The sequence below is a fragment of the Ruditapes philippinarum genome, unplaced genomic scaffold, assembly GCF_026571515.1.
Source record: "Ruditapes philippinarum isolate M1 unplaced genomic scaffold, ASM2657151v2 ctg16749_1_1_1_1, whole genome shotgun sequence".
Classification (NCBI taxonomy): Eukaryota; Metazoa; Mollusca; class Bivalvia; order Venerida; family Veneridae; genus Ruditapes; species Ruditapes philippinarum.
Genome location: NW_026861248.1, coordinates 1 through 16,647, shown reverse-complemented (window position 1 = coordinate 16,647; position 16,647 = coordinate 1). Strand labels below are relative to the sequence as shown.

Sequence of the window (16,647 nt, the reverse complement as noted above, 5' to 3'; positions counted from 1 at the left end):
AGAAGTGGAAAAAAACCATCCACTCTAAATTTGTTCTTGAAATTTTGCATATCAACTAAAACGAAGGTAATCTTCATGAAAATAAGAAAAAAATTGTATTGTTTCCCTTCATTGTAAATTATCTGCCCTTGAATTTAACAAAAAAGTCTAATTCAAGGGCAGACAACTCGAAAATGAGGACGGTGACCCCAATTTTTTTTCCGTTTAAAATGTTTCTGTTATCATATTCTAACAACATGCCAAATTTAAAGAAATTGTATTGTACAGTTTTAATTTGCCTATATGTCTATATGAAAACTCCCAAAAATGTCCTTAAAGTGATGGCCTGGTTGATTCACACTACATTTGTCTGGTTGCAAAATTGAGAGATCTAAAGACTTTTGGAGCTTTTAACTTCTTAAATTTTGTCATTTGATATAAATCTAAATAAGAACAAGACCATAGGAGTACTAGGACCAAGTTTTGGCTTTGATTGGCATTTGTCACTTATTCTAATTCATTGCTGGCATTCCAAATGCTAATGACTAAATCAGGATCACCAAGGTATCTGGTAAGTTAAGCTAGCTAAAAAAGTTAACTCTACAAGGAAAATGGCAAAACTGCTTATACTCCACATAAGCATATACAAATATTCTGACATCTGACATCATACACATGTTAAAAAAGTCTAACTTAAGTATAAAACTCAAAATTTAATATAATTTAAAGCCAATGAGTCTGTTTTCCCCAAAGAAAGCCTTGCCAACGAATAGGCAGCTTACGCCATGAAAAAAACAGGGGGGGGGGGGGGGGGGGGTTGCAGACATGCATGTTACCCACAAATTTGTTCAACAAATGTCAAATTGTTTCCAAATCAAAGAAAATTTACACACCAATATATCGATATATACTCCTTATTTCTTGTATATAATTCACTTTCTTACCTTGTAAAATATATGTTCTATTCATACAAATATGTTGTGTCCTGTTTATAAATGTCCTTTGTAGGACAGTCTAGGACTTTTCCCTAACCATTTTTTGTCATCACTGCTATGAAATGTGTCCATTATATCACAACAGCTTGGTGTTGAGACATGGCCACCTGCTTTTGTATATGTTTTGGTCAAATTTTCATGATTCATTAAGACATTAATATAATAAACCAAAATTATCGATTTTTACAAATGCCTATCGATTGGTTGACAGAAAAATATCAACAATACATCAATATCGTCTCTATCAATGACAGCTCTAACACAATGTGCTAACCTAAACAATTATATTTATATTAATTAAAACAGACCATAAAATTTTTTAAGCAGTATGTGCAAATTTATGACTATGTTCAAGCACATTTTTATCTAAGGTTTCCTAAAACAAAGAAGAGTTACATATTTAGTAAGACTATTGTCATTCTGTCTTGACATGAATCACGTGCAATTAAGATTATCCATACTGTAATTAGGATAAACATCTAGCTAATAAAAAATCAATTAAAAGAAAAACCTCCAATTGATAACTTAATCAATTGTAACATTGCAGAAAAAAATTAATTTCATGAAAATTAATAAGCAGTGCATCAAACAGAAATTATAGGTCTGTTTATCTGTTTATATTAAGCAATCAATGAAAATAATTGATTTTATCTGTTATTTATCTGTTTATCATAACTCAATTCCTATAAGATAAGAGTTTATCAGTGTTCATTATCAATGTGGACACAATCTGTCTACAATTACATTCAAAATTCTTACCTAAAAAGAATGAATTCGTTAGACACGAGCAGAATCTCCTTGTGTATCATGTCTCCATTCACAGATAACTCAGTTTCCCACCATCTGTCAAAATCATGAATTGGGAAATCAGCTGATTTTGAAACACACTGATTGGTTGATATCGAAAATAAACAAAAGATAATAAAAAATTGGATATCCTTTTCCTTAAAAAATTAAAAAAGATGATGCTAATATGTTTGTTTGGAATCAAATAAAGGGAAAAGATAAATAAAATTTATATTTAAAAAAATCTCATTTAATTCTTCACCTCGTTCCTTCAATATGTCAGCTTCCATTAGAAATATTGTTACGAAACAAACAGCATCATTATAAAGTTTTCTTTCGATATTCCTAAGGATTTGGAAGGTAATTTTTATCTTTTGTCTACCAAATTTGAAAATTTACTTAATAGGTTTGAAAATCAATCGTATATCTATGTAGATTTCCTGCGGGTTGTAAAATTCTTTTCAGGTCAGTTTAATTGATATCATTCGCACCACTAACGATTCGCCCCTTTTAAAATTTGTACTGCTTCATTGGCAATTTAAACGATAGGTATCGATTTGCTGAACTTATATGTAATTCTGTTCACACATCTTCAATAATTTTTGGTAGGATCAATTGCATTATGATATCATTAAATAAAATTCATATTGCAAGAAGGCAATTTAAGTGAAATAATATTGATCACAGATATATAAACAACAGATAGGAAGCTCCGAAATATACGATAGTCAGATTCAGACCCACAATCCTTTGTGCGCTATGATGATAATCGTGTTTTCCCGCTAGTCTTTAATTTTCGCGCTATCGTTAAACTTTGGCGATATCTGTGAATTTTTGTTTACATTGCCGACAAAGATTTTCATCGGAGAAATATTTGTGTGAAAAAGTGTGTGTTGGACATTTTAGAATAAATAAATATTGCTTCTTATATATGTTTAAAATGCTTCGTCTTTTTTGTCGATGTAACTCCGGGAATTCATTATGGCGGTATTTTGGCTACTTTTACCTGGAGGTAGTCCAACTAATTAGACTTGTCAAAGAGACACCGAGATAATTTTGGACGGGCGCTGTCTTTTTCCAAGTCCAACCACGAACTGCATTTTTATGCACGGACGCTTCCCAATTAGAAGTTGTTGGGAGCGAAAACTAGAAAAGTTTCAAAGAAACGGTATACATTACCTGAACGAGAATCGTTTTTTATGCAAGGTTCCAAATTATCATACTTCAAAGTCGAACAGAAGTCTAAATATTCCACTTTAATTTTTTAATCGTTGAATGTTATTGAAAGCGGCCATATTGGAAAGCGGTGTCATGGTAAATCCATGGTGTAACACAGGTATCGGCGGCGATCGATTGTATTTGCCAAGCTTTATTATACAATTTGTTTATGTTATTTATATGAATTATTGCAGGAATAACTCTTTTATTCACACACAAATATTTCAGCATTAAAAAGAGAATGTGAAAAGAAAATTCTGATAACCTTACTTACAAATTAAATAGTTTATGATGTCAGATCATACTGCATTTAAGTCCGTTTAAATTGTCAAATTAGATATTATTAAGTTGGATTTTTTAACATCTGTGATCATTAGGTGAAATTTCTGAACTACCTTTTTATTTTATAACCCTGCCATGATTTCCCACATACGAAAATACAATGTAATTGTAGGTACATCTTAATGAATTATAATTATAATTATACTATACATGATGAAGCAAAGAAGAATTTCAATTTATATTACACTCCATATCAATTTCTAGTTTATTATCTTTAAAAGAAATTGAGGACGGTTGTGAAGGGGAAGAAGTTCAAAACAACCAAAAATAACTTTAAAATTCCGAAAAAAAAATCTTAAAATTTCAAACTATAAAATGGAATTTCAGACAGTCCTCAGTAAAATACAATTGTCGCACAGATTTGACGGGGTTTATGATAAAAACGCAGCAAGAGGAAATTTAGTGACCGTTATTTAGACGTTGAATAGCATAACAATGTAAGACAGATGGGAGAAATGTTAGAACGACTGTCGCAAAAGGACACCAAAACCTCTGATACCCATTAAAAATTCCATGTTGTCTAGTTCCCGTTGAACGGCACCTCGAATGTGTCACATTGAAAGTTCCATGATTACCGCCGTATTATGTACACATTTGTGGATGTTGATTAAAAATTTCAACATTATTATGTTTAAGTGGTCAATTCTGTTTAAACCGGCGAAAGGGAGCACTTGCACCTACCAGAGCCGTCTTTGGCACTCCTGTGTATTTATGTTTCGATTTTGCAGTTTCAGGCGTTTTTGGTGGGTTTTTTTTTTTGCGAGGGTGAATACATGAATGTGGATAAGTTTTTTCTGTTTCTTTACATTTCTTTGCTTGCTTGCCGAACCTTGTATTGATAATCATTATCTGTTTGTTACGGTTCGGTATACATGTATACAATATGATAAACAAGATGAACAAGGAAAGGCGGCGTTCAATGAACGCAACTCCCACACGACCCAGGAACATGAACCATTGGCAAGGAGCCCAGGATGATTCTAAATTAAAACGGGACAGGGCGCAAGGGAGAGCACGGTCAGGCTTATCACTAAAATGTAACTGAGAAGGAAATCAAAGAAAATAAATAAATGAATGATTAATAGGAGACCACTAAGTTAACGAGCACAGGGGAAGGGGATAGGAAATTCGGGGAGGGGGCGAAATAAAGAAATAAAACTAGGGGCAAAGGGAAGATACTTACCAAAGACGAGAAAACAACAAGGGACACAAACAAAAGTGTCACCAAAACAGTATGAAACAGGACCACTAAGTTAACAGGCACAGGGGAAGGGGATAGGAAATTCGGGGGAGGGGGGCGAAATAAAGAAATAAAACTAGGGGCAAAGGGAAGATACTTACCATAGACGAGAAAACAACAAGGGACACAAACAAAAGTACCACCAAAACAGTATGAAACAACAAGACATACACCTTATACATTTATAAGTCTTAATCTGTTCATTTGAAAAATCTGATCTTCTCAATGACTTTTTTTTAATATCCTATATAAAAAGATTTATTTCAATTAAAATATGTGACCCTTCCTTTATAGTTACACAGCATATGGCTGGATCACAATAAAGTTCCTTTTTAGTAAATTAATAAAGTATGTCAAGAAGACATTTAACTTTATCAATAGGTTTAATATGGTATTATACATCGGCAATCGGTGAAAAAGAGCTCTTGAAATATTATTTGTACAAATACTGAATAATTTGAAGTGTATTTCAAATAGTTTCCTTCAATATTTCTTTTACGTTCTTAATTGTCATATAAATATGCATGTATAAATAAAGTCAGTATTTTATCCGAGAGTGACATTTGGCAGTCATTAGCAGTAAACAAGAAGGCAAACCACCAATTGATAAATGTTGAGTACATGTATTAAAATATTTAAAAAATATTAAACAACAGGACCATTGCATTTTAGGTTAAATACAATGATACTTTTCAATAGTATTTAATAATGCACACATTTATTAAAAAATGATGAATAGATTTATTTCCCCTGATATTTTGTTTAATTTAATCTTCATGCGTAACCCACACTTACCTGCTAGACACACTGGTAGCTACTACCAGCTTTCACGGAATCGATTTTTTACGATGACGTCATAACATGTCCGCCGAAGATAGAGTAGACAGTACAAATGAAATAAATCGCATGTATGCGTTAAGACAGGTACAATCTAATATTTTTTCTAGGAGAAGTTAGTACTAAAATTTATATTCTATTGATCTTTAGAGGTAATTGAAGTTACTTTTAGGTTTAAGCAGTAAAAATCAGTCCAAACTATCGATAGTGTTACCTGTAGATTTTCCGTGCGTAAAAATGACAGTTAAAATTAGGCGTAACGGTTTGACAGTAAGAAAAAAAGTCCGTAAAATGGGTCAAACCGATCACGCCGAATTAATTAGGCTAACCTGGAGGATGCATCAAATCTCACAAAATTCCGTGACATATGATAACTTGTGCGAACACAATTCCGCTGATACTGAATTTAACTGTGTGACGTCACAATTTCTTCTCCATCTATATTTAGCTCCATGATAATATGAAATAAGGCAAAGCCTATTAACAGGGAAGTCTGTAAAAGAAATCCTTTCATTTTTCGTTTTAAAGACCCTTGTGTCATTCGATATTTCATGCGTGGCTTCCGTTTTCACTCGAAACACTCAACGATTATTATTAATCTGAAAATTTGTAATGTTATTGGAATACCCTGCCTATTACCATTGAGTGACTTTGAAAATGGCGGCGCCCAACTAAAACTAACACTGAAAAATTTATTGATGGGTATAGAATTTTATATAATTATGTATAAATTGTTATTTATTTGATTTTATTTAAATGTAGCGGTATTAGTTTGCGAGGTGACTACAGCCCTGAATGATTCGAGCACTGTGCCTAATTTAGCAACAGTAATAACAAAAACAGATCAGATTGATGACATTTAATTTTGTGCAATAAGCTTAAATTTAATTCATAATACATAAATATTCCTGATGTATAATTCATCTTAATATGATTTTATCAAATATAATGTCTGAAGTGTTTACTATCACAACTTAACCATTGGCAGTGTAGCCTATCAAGGTGTTACTATTAACTTTCCTCATGCTTCTTACTGTTACCTTACCACAAATTTGGGACCAGTAACAATACTTATGTCCAATCCAATAAGATAACCACCAATGACAGCAAAGCAATCAGGAGTTTATATTTAACTCACAATATAATGTTTTACATGGTTTTAAAATTTCTCAAAGTATACAAAATTTTTAACAAATCATCAGAATTTCATAATAATGTACTGTTTCAACAATAACAAAAAACAATTTAATATCAAAACTATGTTTAATTTGAAAATAAAATGTTAATTATTATTTCCCTTTATCTTAATGTACAATATCAATGTAAACTTTCAACAATTATATTTGAATCATTATTTCCCTTTATATAATTATATATTTTTGCATGTAAAGAAATTCCAAACTACAAAACTATTACATAGATATACATGTGTAGTCTATAGCAGGGCAAGCCAAAGTCTGGGCCTGCTTCATTGTCCTTGCCTTTGACTTCCTCAGATAAATTAACTTGAAAATTAAGAGCATGGAAAACAGTGTACAGTCCTTGTACGCATGTTTATTGCTGCTGGATGCGTATATTTCAAAGCTTGGATTCTGTATACACTTAATTTTGCCTGAGGATGCCCAACGCATAAACATAATACATACTCCGATCTCCAGCAATTAAAACTAATAGTCTTTAAAGATTTAGGTGTATATATTGCCTCCCTGGTCACCAAAATTTTTCAAAAGTCATCAGATACAGGCACTATTCCCTCTGATGGGACCAAGGCAAACAGCAACGACCCTCCCACCTTCTAAGAAATGCAATAAGTCGGCAAATTACAGACCCATTCCCTTGACATGTGTTCTCTGCAAAACTATGCATCAAACATTACTCTGTACTTTGAGGTCAACAATATTTTATTTGACCTCCAACATGGATTCAGGTCAAAAAGGTTTTGTGAATTTTTAGAATGTGTTGAGGATAGGAAAATAAATACTTATCGTTTGCAACATGAATTTTCATTGGACAGTCTTGATATTTATATTATTTTTGATATTTGGCTGCTAGAGAGAAAGCAACTGTTCTGTATTTGAAATAAACTTTGAAAGGTTTAAATACATTGTATATGACTGCATATAGATAGTTAAATGTTATTGTATAACAAGCTAATTAGTGAAGGCAGGAGGATTTTTTTAAGATTTTTGTGTCGCCTCTACGGGGTAGTGGCGACATATAGGGATCACTTCTCCGTCGTCTGTCTGTCCGTCTGTCTGTCCATCCGTCCGTCACAAAACTTGTCCAGACTACTCCTCATAAACTACTGGTGCAATTTCATCCAAACTTTACAGGAATGATCAGTACCAAGTCTAGTTGTGCATATTGTCAGCATTTTCCGGTTCAATGATTTTTGTCAGAGTTATGGCCCTTTAACAATTTTTAATTTTAAAGTTTGTCCGGACTACTTCTCTTATACCACTAATGCAATTTCAATGAAACTTTACAGGATTGATCTGTAGCTCAAGTCCTTGGGCATATTGCAAGGGTTTTCCGGTTGAATGATTTTTGGCCGAGTTATGGCCCTTTGATAAAAAGGTTTCTTTTTCTGTGTGTTGCCAGATACACAAAAGCTTGTCCGGACTACTCCTCATAAACTACAGGTGCAATTTCATCCAAACTTTACAGGAATGATCAGTACCAAGTCTAGTTGTGCATATTGTCAGCATTTTCCGGTTCAATGATTTTTGTTTGAGTTATGGCCCTTTAATAATTTTTATTTTTAAAGTTTGTCCGGACTACTTCTCTTATACCACTAATGCAATTTCAATGAAACTTTACAGGATTGATCTGTAGCTCAAGTCCTTGGGCATATTGCACGGGTTTTCCGGTTGAATGATTTTTGGCTGAGTTATGGCCCTTTGATAAAAAGGTGTTTTTTTTCTGTGTGTTGCTAGATACGCAAAAGCTTGTCGGGACTACTCCTCATAAACTACTGGTGCAATTTTATCCAAAATTTACAGGAATGATCAGTACCAAGTCTAGTTGTGCACTGTCCGTCTGACTGTCCGTCTGTCACAAAATTTGTCCCAACATGAAATTGGCCATCATGAGGCGACACATGTGATTACTGATCGCTCTTGTTACATTTATTTGTAATGAAATCACTTTTAAGTACTTTAGGAGGGCACAACAAAAATGCCTGTAGATTACTTAAATATGGCAATAAATGTCTCTGCCACCTCCCTCTCTCACACATGACATCCTCTCATAGTGGGTAAAACCAAGAGAGACATTTTTGATTTCATACATTGTCATTTTGTCTGCCTAGATGTCATAAATCTTGTACATTAAAAGTTTTCATTCATTGGTGAATTTAGAAATTATATGTTCACTTTAAACAAATTAACAGAAGATGGCAATGACAGCACCAATAGTGGCAAGGACATATGTTAGATATCATAAGTACCGTACACTTACAAGATGTATGAGTCAGAGAGCCAAGGAGGTGCAGACAAAGGCTTTACTAGATAAAATAATCAGAATAGATCATGCTGGAGAGTTTGGTGCTAAAAGAATTTACCAGGGTCAGCTTGCTATACTGGGCAACACCCCAACAGGACCTATAATACAGGTAAACATGTTATGATCTTTATTTCTCAATAGCTTTTATATCTGTTATCATGTTACAGTGTGTCTTTAAGATAACGCTCAACCATCTTTTGCTTCTGTTCTTTAGTAATACAGTATTTGTATGGATATCAAAACACCATTTTGTTATGTTTAACTTTATTTATTACAAATTATTTCACATTCAGCACTACTTTCTACAAGTTATAAGCCTCTTAGTTTAACATGCTTGAAACCCATTATTAAACTTTATTAAATACATGATTTGCCGCTACTGAAGAAGAAAAAAATATTCATTTCAGAGGCATAATTTGCAATTCAATAATCATATGATAAAAAATTATCTGTCATGAGGTGATAGCATGCCCATGTGGCCAAATGGTTAATATGTCAGAGTAGTATTTTTAATCTAAGGATTGCTGGCTGCATGGGTTCAAACCCTTTCATGCGCAAGCTGTAGTCTCCAGATTCATTGAGCAAGAAAGTTTACACTCAATTTTTAGAACTGGTTGGTTCCAGGAACAGTTTCTTGATAGAGTCTGCAAGCTTCATACACAATCAAACTATTAATATAAATCCTGTATAAACTATATGATCTCTCTGACCTTGAAATGTTACTAAAATCAGTTGTATTTGTAGTCTGTGATACTTTGTAAAAGCAAAGATGGATATAGTCCTTTTGGCACAAAACTGTTTCTATAGCAGTTGTGTAAATTTTATATTGACAAAATTAATGCTGCATTCAGATTTTAGGATGGAAATCTTGAAGCACTCTATAATATATGGTGCATTTTATCTCAATTTCTAACCAGTATGAATTGTTCTATCTTAAACAAAATCATGTAATTAACAATTTTTTGATAGAAATGATGTCAAGAAATTGTAACAATATGATTTTTTTAGTTTGAATTGCCACTTACCTGAATCAGCGCTCTCACCGAGTCCCTGGGACTCAATGCTATATATTGAGTATATAATTTTATGCATGTTTAGAAAGACAAAAATAGAAAATCACAGACTGTATACATTACATAGATTATAAACTGTACATTCAGGAGATGCAGGAAGAAGAAGAGAAGCATCTGGCAGAGTTTGTAAAGTTGATGCGAGATCACCGTGCTAGACCAACTGTACTCTTACCTCTGTGGAATATCGCAGGATTTGCACTTGGTAAATGATTTTGTACACATGTTAAAGTGTAGAAAGCTGCAAAATTTAGTAAAAAGGAAAAGAGTTTTTAAATTTTTGTTAGAGTGAATTTCACATGCACAATATCATTGCCTTAAGGTTAAAACCCTATTTAAAACAGCAGCATAGTATTTTGTTCTGGAACATATTATTCTGTTTACGTACACTTTTTATGTGTAAAACACACAAGACATATATGTTACAACTTTTGAGAATCAACCATTATAATATTATAGCTTTATGCCCTTTATTGATAACTATATCTCTTCCTAGTTTGCTATTTCTTATCCCATTTTATATAGTTTAAATTATCTCCTCATTTGCTTGAACTGACAGTGTTATAGAAGCATGTTTTATAATGTATGATTGGTTTTCTATGTGAACTGTTGTAGTTTTAGCAAGGCACCTGGTTAAGGTTTGATTTAATGATTGAGTTTGTATGAGAATTGAGACCTCATTTGTTGTCATTATTTATTACTATAAATCTGTTGGGGCTAGACTGTGTATCAGTCTGGGAGATTTTAGTATGGTACTAACTCTGTCAACGGGTACCTGCATAAATTAATGGACAGGAGGCCTGCAATTGTTGTGTTTAGGGAACTCAATCATTGGTTACCATCATAAATATTCCAGGAATCAGTCTGTTTGTTTCTGGTACAGTTACTTGATCAACACTTGTCGTCATAAATATTGAAAGCTTAGATTTGTTAATTAACACTAGGGTAACCTCCAAATATGGAGAGACAATGTATTTCATATAAATACTGGGACAAGATTTTCTAGGGGCATTCTAGATTGAAGATTGAAGAACGAGATTCAAAATGCAAGAGTAAGATTGTAAGAGCTAGAGTCGGGATAGGGATTTTTGAGAGTTAATTCTCAGTGACTTATCAACTTTGTGTGAGGAAGAAAAACTCTGTAACTTTAATTATTAATTGTAGAGTAGAAATTTAGAACATTTTCAACAAATAAACAGTGAAATGAAATTAAGAACAGTTATTGTGTATTTTTATGTGAAATTATGGAAGTAGTATAAATTATAAATTACGGGAGAAGAGAATTTATAACACTGGTGGCAGCGGTGGGATTTTTGGACTTTAACACGTTTAGAAAAGATTTTAAAGTGACTATCTGAAGAGACATTTATTTGAACTGTACATTATAAAATTAATAAAATGGGACCAAAGAAACAAACCGGTGCAGCTTCAATTATTGTGGAAGAACAATTCGGTGATAATGTTTTATCAAAAACTCAGTTATTACATGAAAAAACTGAAAATTGCAGAAGAAGAAAACAGAAAATTAGAAGTAGTTATTAGAAAAACAGAGCAAGAAGCCATGTTACAGAGAGATAAAATTGTGAATCATTATCTACAGAGGATTAATGACATAGATGGATTATTAATTATAGTTGATTAATAGGATAAGACTTTAATAAAAAAATTTTTTTAAAATTTTTTTTAAAAAAAAAGGGGAAAAAACCCCAAAAAAATTTTTTAAAAAAAAAAACCCCCCCCCCAAAAAATTTTTTTTTTGGGGTTTAAAAAAATTTTTTTTTTTTTAAAAAAATTTTTTTTTGGGGAAACTTCCAAAAAAATTTTTAAAAATTTTTTTTTTTAAAAAATTAACCCCCCCCAAAAAATTTTTTTAAAAAAAATTTAAAAAACCTTAAAAAATTTTTAAAAATTAAAAAATTTAAAAAAGGGGAAAAAAAAAAAAATTTTTAAAAAAGGGGGAAAAAGGGGGGGGTTTAATTTTTTTTTTAAAAACCCTTTTTAAAAAACCGGTTTTTAATTATTTTTTTTAAATTTCCCCCTTTTTAAAAAAACCAAAAAAAAAAAAAAAATTTTTTTAAAAAGGGAAAAAAAATTAAAAAAATTAAAAAAAAAGGGTTTAAAATGGGGGGGGGGGCCCTTTAAAAAAAAAAAAAAAAAAAAATTAAAACCATTTTTAAAAAAAAAAAAAAAAGGGAAAAAAAACAAAAAAAAAAAAAAAAATTCGGGAAAATTTTAAAAAAAATTTTAAAAAAAAAAAGGGGGAAAGAAAAAACCCGGAAAAAAAAAAAAAAGAAAAAAAAAAAAAAAATTTCAAAAAAAAAAACCCAAAACCAAAAAAATTTTTAAAAAAAAAAATTTTAAAAAATTAAAAAAAAGGGAAAAAAAAAAAAATTTTTTAAAAAAAGGAAAAAAAATTTTTTTAAAAAAAAAAATCCAAAGGGTTTTAAAATTTTAAATAAAAAAAAAAAAAAAAAAAAAAAAAAGGGAAAAAAAAAAAAAAAGGCCCCCTTTTTTTTGGGAAAAAAAAAAGGGGAAATAAAGGGGGTTTTTAAAACCCATAAAAAAAAAATTCCCAAAAAAAAAAAAAAAAAAAAAAAGGGGGTTTTTTTAAAAATTTTAAAAAAAAAAAATTTTTTTTAAAAAAAAAAAAAGGGGAAAAAAATTTTAAAAATAAAAAAAAAAATTTTTTAAAATTAAAAAAATTAATTTAAAAAAAAAAAAGGAAAAAAAAAAAGGGGGGGGGGAAAAAAAAAAAAATTTTTTTTAAAAAAAAAACCCTTGGGGGGAAATTTTTGGGTTTTTTTAAAAAACCCCCAAATTTTTTTTTAAAAAAATTGGAAAAAATGTTTTTTCCCCCCCCAAAAAAAAAAAACCCCCCAAAATTTTTTGGGGGGAAAAGAAAAAAGGTGGGGAAAAAAAAAAAGCTTTTTTTTTAAAAAAAAAAGGGGAAATTTTTTTAAAAAAAATTTGGGGGTTTTTTTAAAAATTTCCCCAAAAAAAAAAAAAAACCCCAAAAAAAAATTTTTTTTAAAAAAAAAAAAAAAAAAAAACCCCCCCTTAAAAAGGGAAAAAAAAAATTTTTTTAAAAAACCAAAATTTTTTTTTTTTTTAAAACCCCCAAAAAAAAAAAAACCCCCTTTTTCCCCCTTTTTTTTGGAAAGCCTTTCCATTTTGAAAAAAACCAAAAAAAGGAAAAAAATTTCCGGGGGGGGAAAAAGGGGTTTTTTTTTGGGGGAAAATTTTTTCCAAAAAATTTTGGATTTTTTTAAAAAAAAATTTTTTTTTTTCCAAAAAAAAAAAAGGGGGGTTTTTTGGGTTTGGGAACCGGGGGAAAAAAAAAAAAAAGGGGGGGGAAAAAAATTTTTTCGGGAAAAATTTGGGAAAAGGGGTTTTTTTTTTTAAAAATTTTAAACCCCCCAAAAAAGGGGCCCCCCGGGAAAAAATTTTTTTAAAAAAAAAAAAAAAAAACCCCCCCCAAAAAAAATTAAAAAAAAATTTGGGGGAAAAAATTTTTTTAAAAAAGGGATTTGGCTGTTTTAAAAAAAGTTTAAAAGTATTCTCAACACAAAAGAGGGGGCTTTTCTTCTCAAATTTTTCCAAAAATTTTACAAAAAAAGATTTTTTGGGATCTACACATGGGCTCAGTTAAAAAGGCGCTCATTTGGGAATTTCAAAAAAATTTTCAAAAAAAAAAATGCAAGTTTTTTTTGTTTAAGCTAAAGGGTTTCCCGGGGGTCGGAAAAATTTAAAAAATAAAGCCCAAAGGGAGAAAAAGTTTTATTTCTAAAACCCATCATCAAAAAAGCCCCCTTTTTGGTCACATATGGGGGGGTTTAGCACTGATAAAAAAGGAGAGATAATGGCCCTGTGGAAAACATGCATCATGATATTTGAAAAAATTAACATGGAAATTAAATGACAAATTGGCAATCAAACATGGCAAGGATCAAACAAGAATAACAATAAAATTACAAATCAAAGAAACTAAGACAATGCAGAAGATGGCATCTGAATAAGATTTTCAACAAGTTAGAAGAGGTAAAAGGAATAGGACTCAACACATACCTTACCAGCACAGAACATAAAGATCATAAAGAATCATCATGTAAAATATCTTTCAATAAGTTTTTGATTTCAAAGGAGTACATGTTGGGTATATAAGGGTACTCTGAGATTTTGCAGTCATTTCGGAGTTTTCGACTATTCAGAATTGTGTAGGGAATTAATATTGGAATAATATGACAGTGTAAAGAAAATAGTGAAAAAAGAGGAATTTTAAACGTTGTTCTTACAAAAAATATATATTGGATATAAAACACAATCGGAATTAATTTGTGATTAGTTCAAATTGGAATATTAATTTGTTATTCATTTCAAAATTGGAATATTAATTTGTGATTCATTCTGAATTGGAATATTAACTTGTGATTCTTTTCAATTGGAATATAATTGTGTGATTCTGGTTTAAATTGGATTTTAAAGTGTTTTATTTTCAGTTTAACAATCAGTGCCATTTTCTAATTTCAACTATGTTATATATAAATATTAAGTTTAATATTTTGGCACTTATGACTCTATGGTAGAGACGACTACCAAACAAATCTTATATTCAGTTTGTGCCTTTTAAGAATTCTTTCACATTTGTTAAAATTTATTAAGAAATAAATAGGCACCAGGACTTAGTGTGCAAGAAATAGACAATGTGTGAAAGATTGAATTAGGATATATTATTGTGAAATAGAAAAAAAGGACAACAGAACAATTATATTATATAATTGAGTGACAAAATAAGTTTCATTTTGATATTAAAACACGGTGTTAAAAGTTGAATAACTGTTTAAGAACTTTAATTAGTTTGTTTTGAGTATTCAATGTATAATTGTAGTCAGAAAAAAAAATTGTCGTTAAAAGAAGTAACATTTCTGTATATTTAGTATTTTCTTAGAATTTCGTATTTGAATAATGCTTATTTTAGTTAATGCAGTGTTTATATGTTAATTGAGAATGTTTTATTGTTAAACTTCTATTCATTTTGGGAGTAAGATTGGTTGAATAGTCACTGATTTTTGTTTCATTTCTATATTTTTGTTTGGTGTTATTAACTTAATTGGGACAATTAAGCTTTTTAAGGTTGGGGGAGTGTTGTAGTTTTAGCAAGGCACCTGGTTAAGGTTTGATTTAATGATTGAGTTTGTATGAGAATTGAGACCTCATTTGTTGTCATTATTTATTACTATAAATCTGTTGGGGCTAGACTGTGTATCAGTCTGGGAGATTTTAGTTTGGTATCTCTGTCAACGGGTACCTGCATAAATTAATGGACAGGAGGCCTGCAATTGTTGTGTTTAGGGAACTCAATCATTGGTTACCATCATAAATATTCCAGGAATCAGTCTGTTTGTTTCTGGTACAGTTACTTGATCAACACTTGTCGTCATAAATATTGAAAGCTTAGATTTGTCAATTAACACTAGGGTAACCTCCAAATATGGAGAGACAATGTATTTCATATAAATACTGGGACAAGATTTTCTAGGGGCAGTCTAGATTGAAGATTGAAGAACGAGATTCAAAATGCAAGAGTAAGATTGTAAGAGCTAGAGTCGGGATAGGGATTTTTGAGAGTTAATTCTCAGTGACTTATCAACCATGTGTGAGGAAGAAAAACTCTGTAACTTTAATTATTAATTGTAGAGTAGAAATTTAGAACATTTTATAACAAATAAACAGTGAAATGAAATTAAGAACAGTTATTGTGTATATTTTATGTGGAATTATGGAAGTAGTAGAAATTATAAATTACAAGAGAGAAGAATTTATAACAGAACATCTGCTTGGTCTTTATAAGTTTATGAAGAGATTCAACTTAACATGTTCAATATCAAAATCAAGTGGTTAGGACTAAAATTATTATCAGCACCACCAGCACAATGGAGATTAAAGAAAACACAATATTTTTTGTGGAAATCTACAATGCCCTGAGTTTATATATTTAGTATGTAGCATACTGGATGAAAACTTATGACAAAGTAACATTTACATGTATATAAAGTGTTTGTTTTTCAGGAGCTGGGTCTGCATTGCTTGGTAAAGAGGGAGCTATGGCATGTACAGTAGCTGTGGAGTCTGTAATTGGTCAACATTATAATGAGTGAGCAAATACTCTCATATAATTTTATGATGTTTGTTAATATTAATTTTTTATATTTTTTTATTTTTAATTAACGGCTAAGTATATAAAAAATTTGAAACTTTACTTGAAATTAAATAAATATTCAATTTTAACATTTTACAAAGAAATTTTGCAAGATAAAAAATGTTACTATGGTGGGAATTGAAAAGTTTTAACATCCAGTAACACTCTAGAGAATGTTTTATCTCTCTAAAAAGAATGCAGTATTGTATAAGATAATAGTAATGAGAAAACTTGATTAATAAATATGTGAAACCTGTACCAATAAATCATTGTTTTCTCTCCTTAAAAGATATACCTGGTATGTTTATTTAGCTAGTTAAGAGATAAGTTCATCCACTTTCGTATTTCCTGTATGATTAATGTGTCTACCATTGATAAAGAAGTCTTATAATTAACATTATCTATGAGTACATTAATGTGATCAAACTAAAACTTCCTGTTTTATTAATGGTCCCAGTTCACTGTTTTTATAGTGCAGAA

The 16,647-nt window shown here is 30.6% G+C and overlaps 1 protein-coding gene across 1 annotated transcript; it reads left to right on the top strand.

Annotated features, from left to right (window-relative positions):
• Nucleotides 1–1,963: 1,963 nt before the first annotated feature.
• Nucleotides 1,964–16,122, top strand: LOC132715031 (5-demethoxyubiquinone hydroxylase, mitochondrial-like; the record flags this gene model as incomplete). Its single annotated transcript, XM_060698003.1, is given in 4 exon segments — nt 1,964–2,120; nt 8,789–9,010; nt 10,062–10,176; nt 16,038–16,122. Coding segments are annotated over 3 exon segments (419 nt in total), but the record flags the coding sequence as incomplete, so codon positions are not given.
• Between the last annotated feature and the right edge of the window lie 525 nt (nt 16,123–16,647).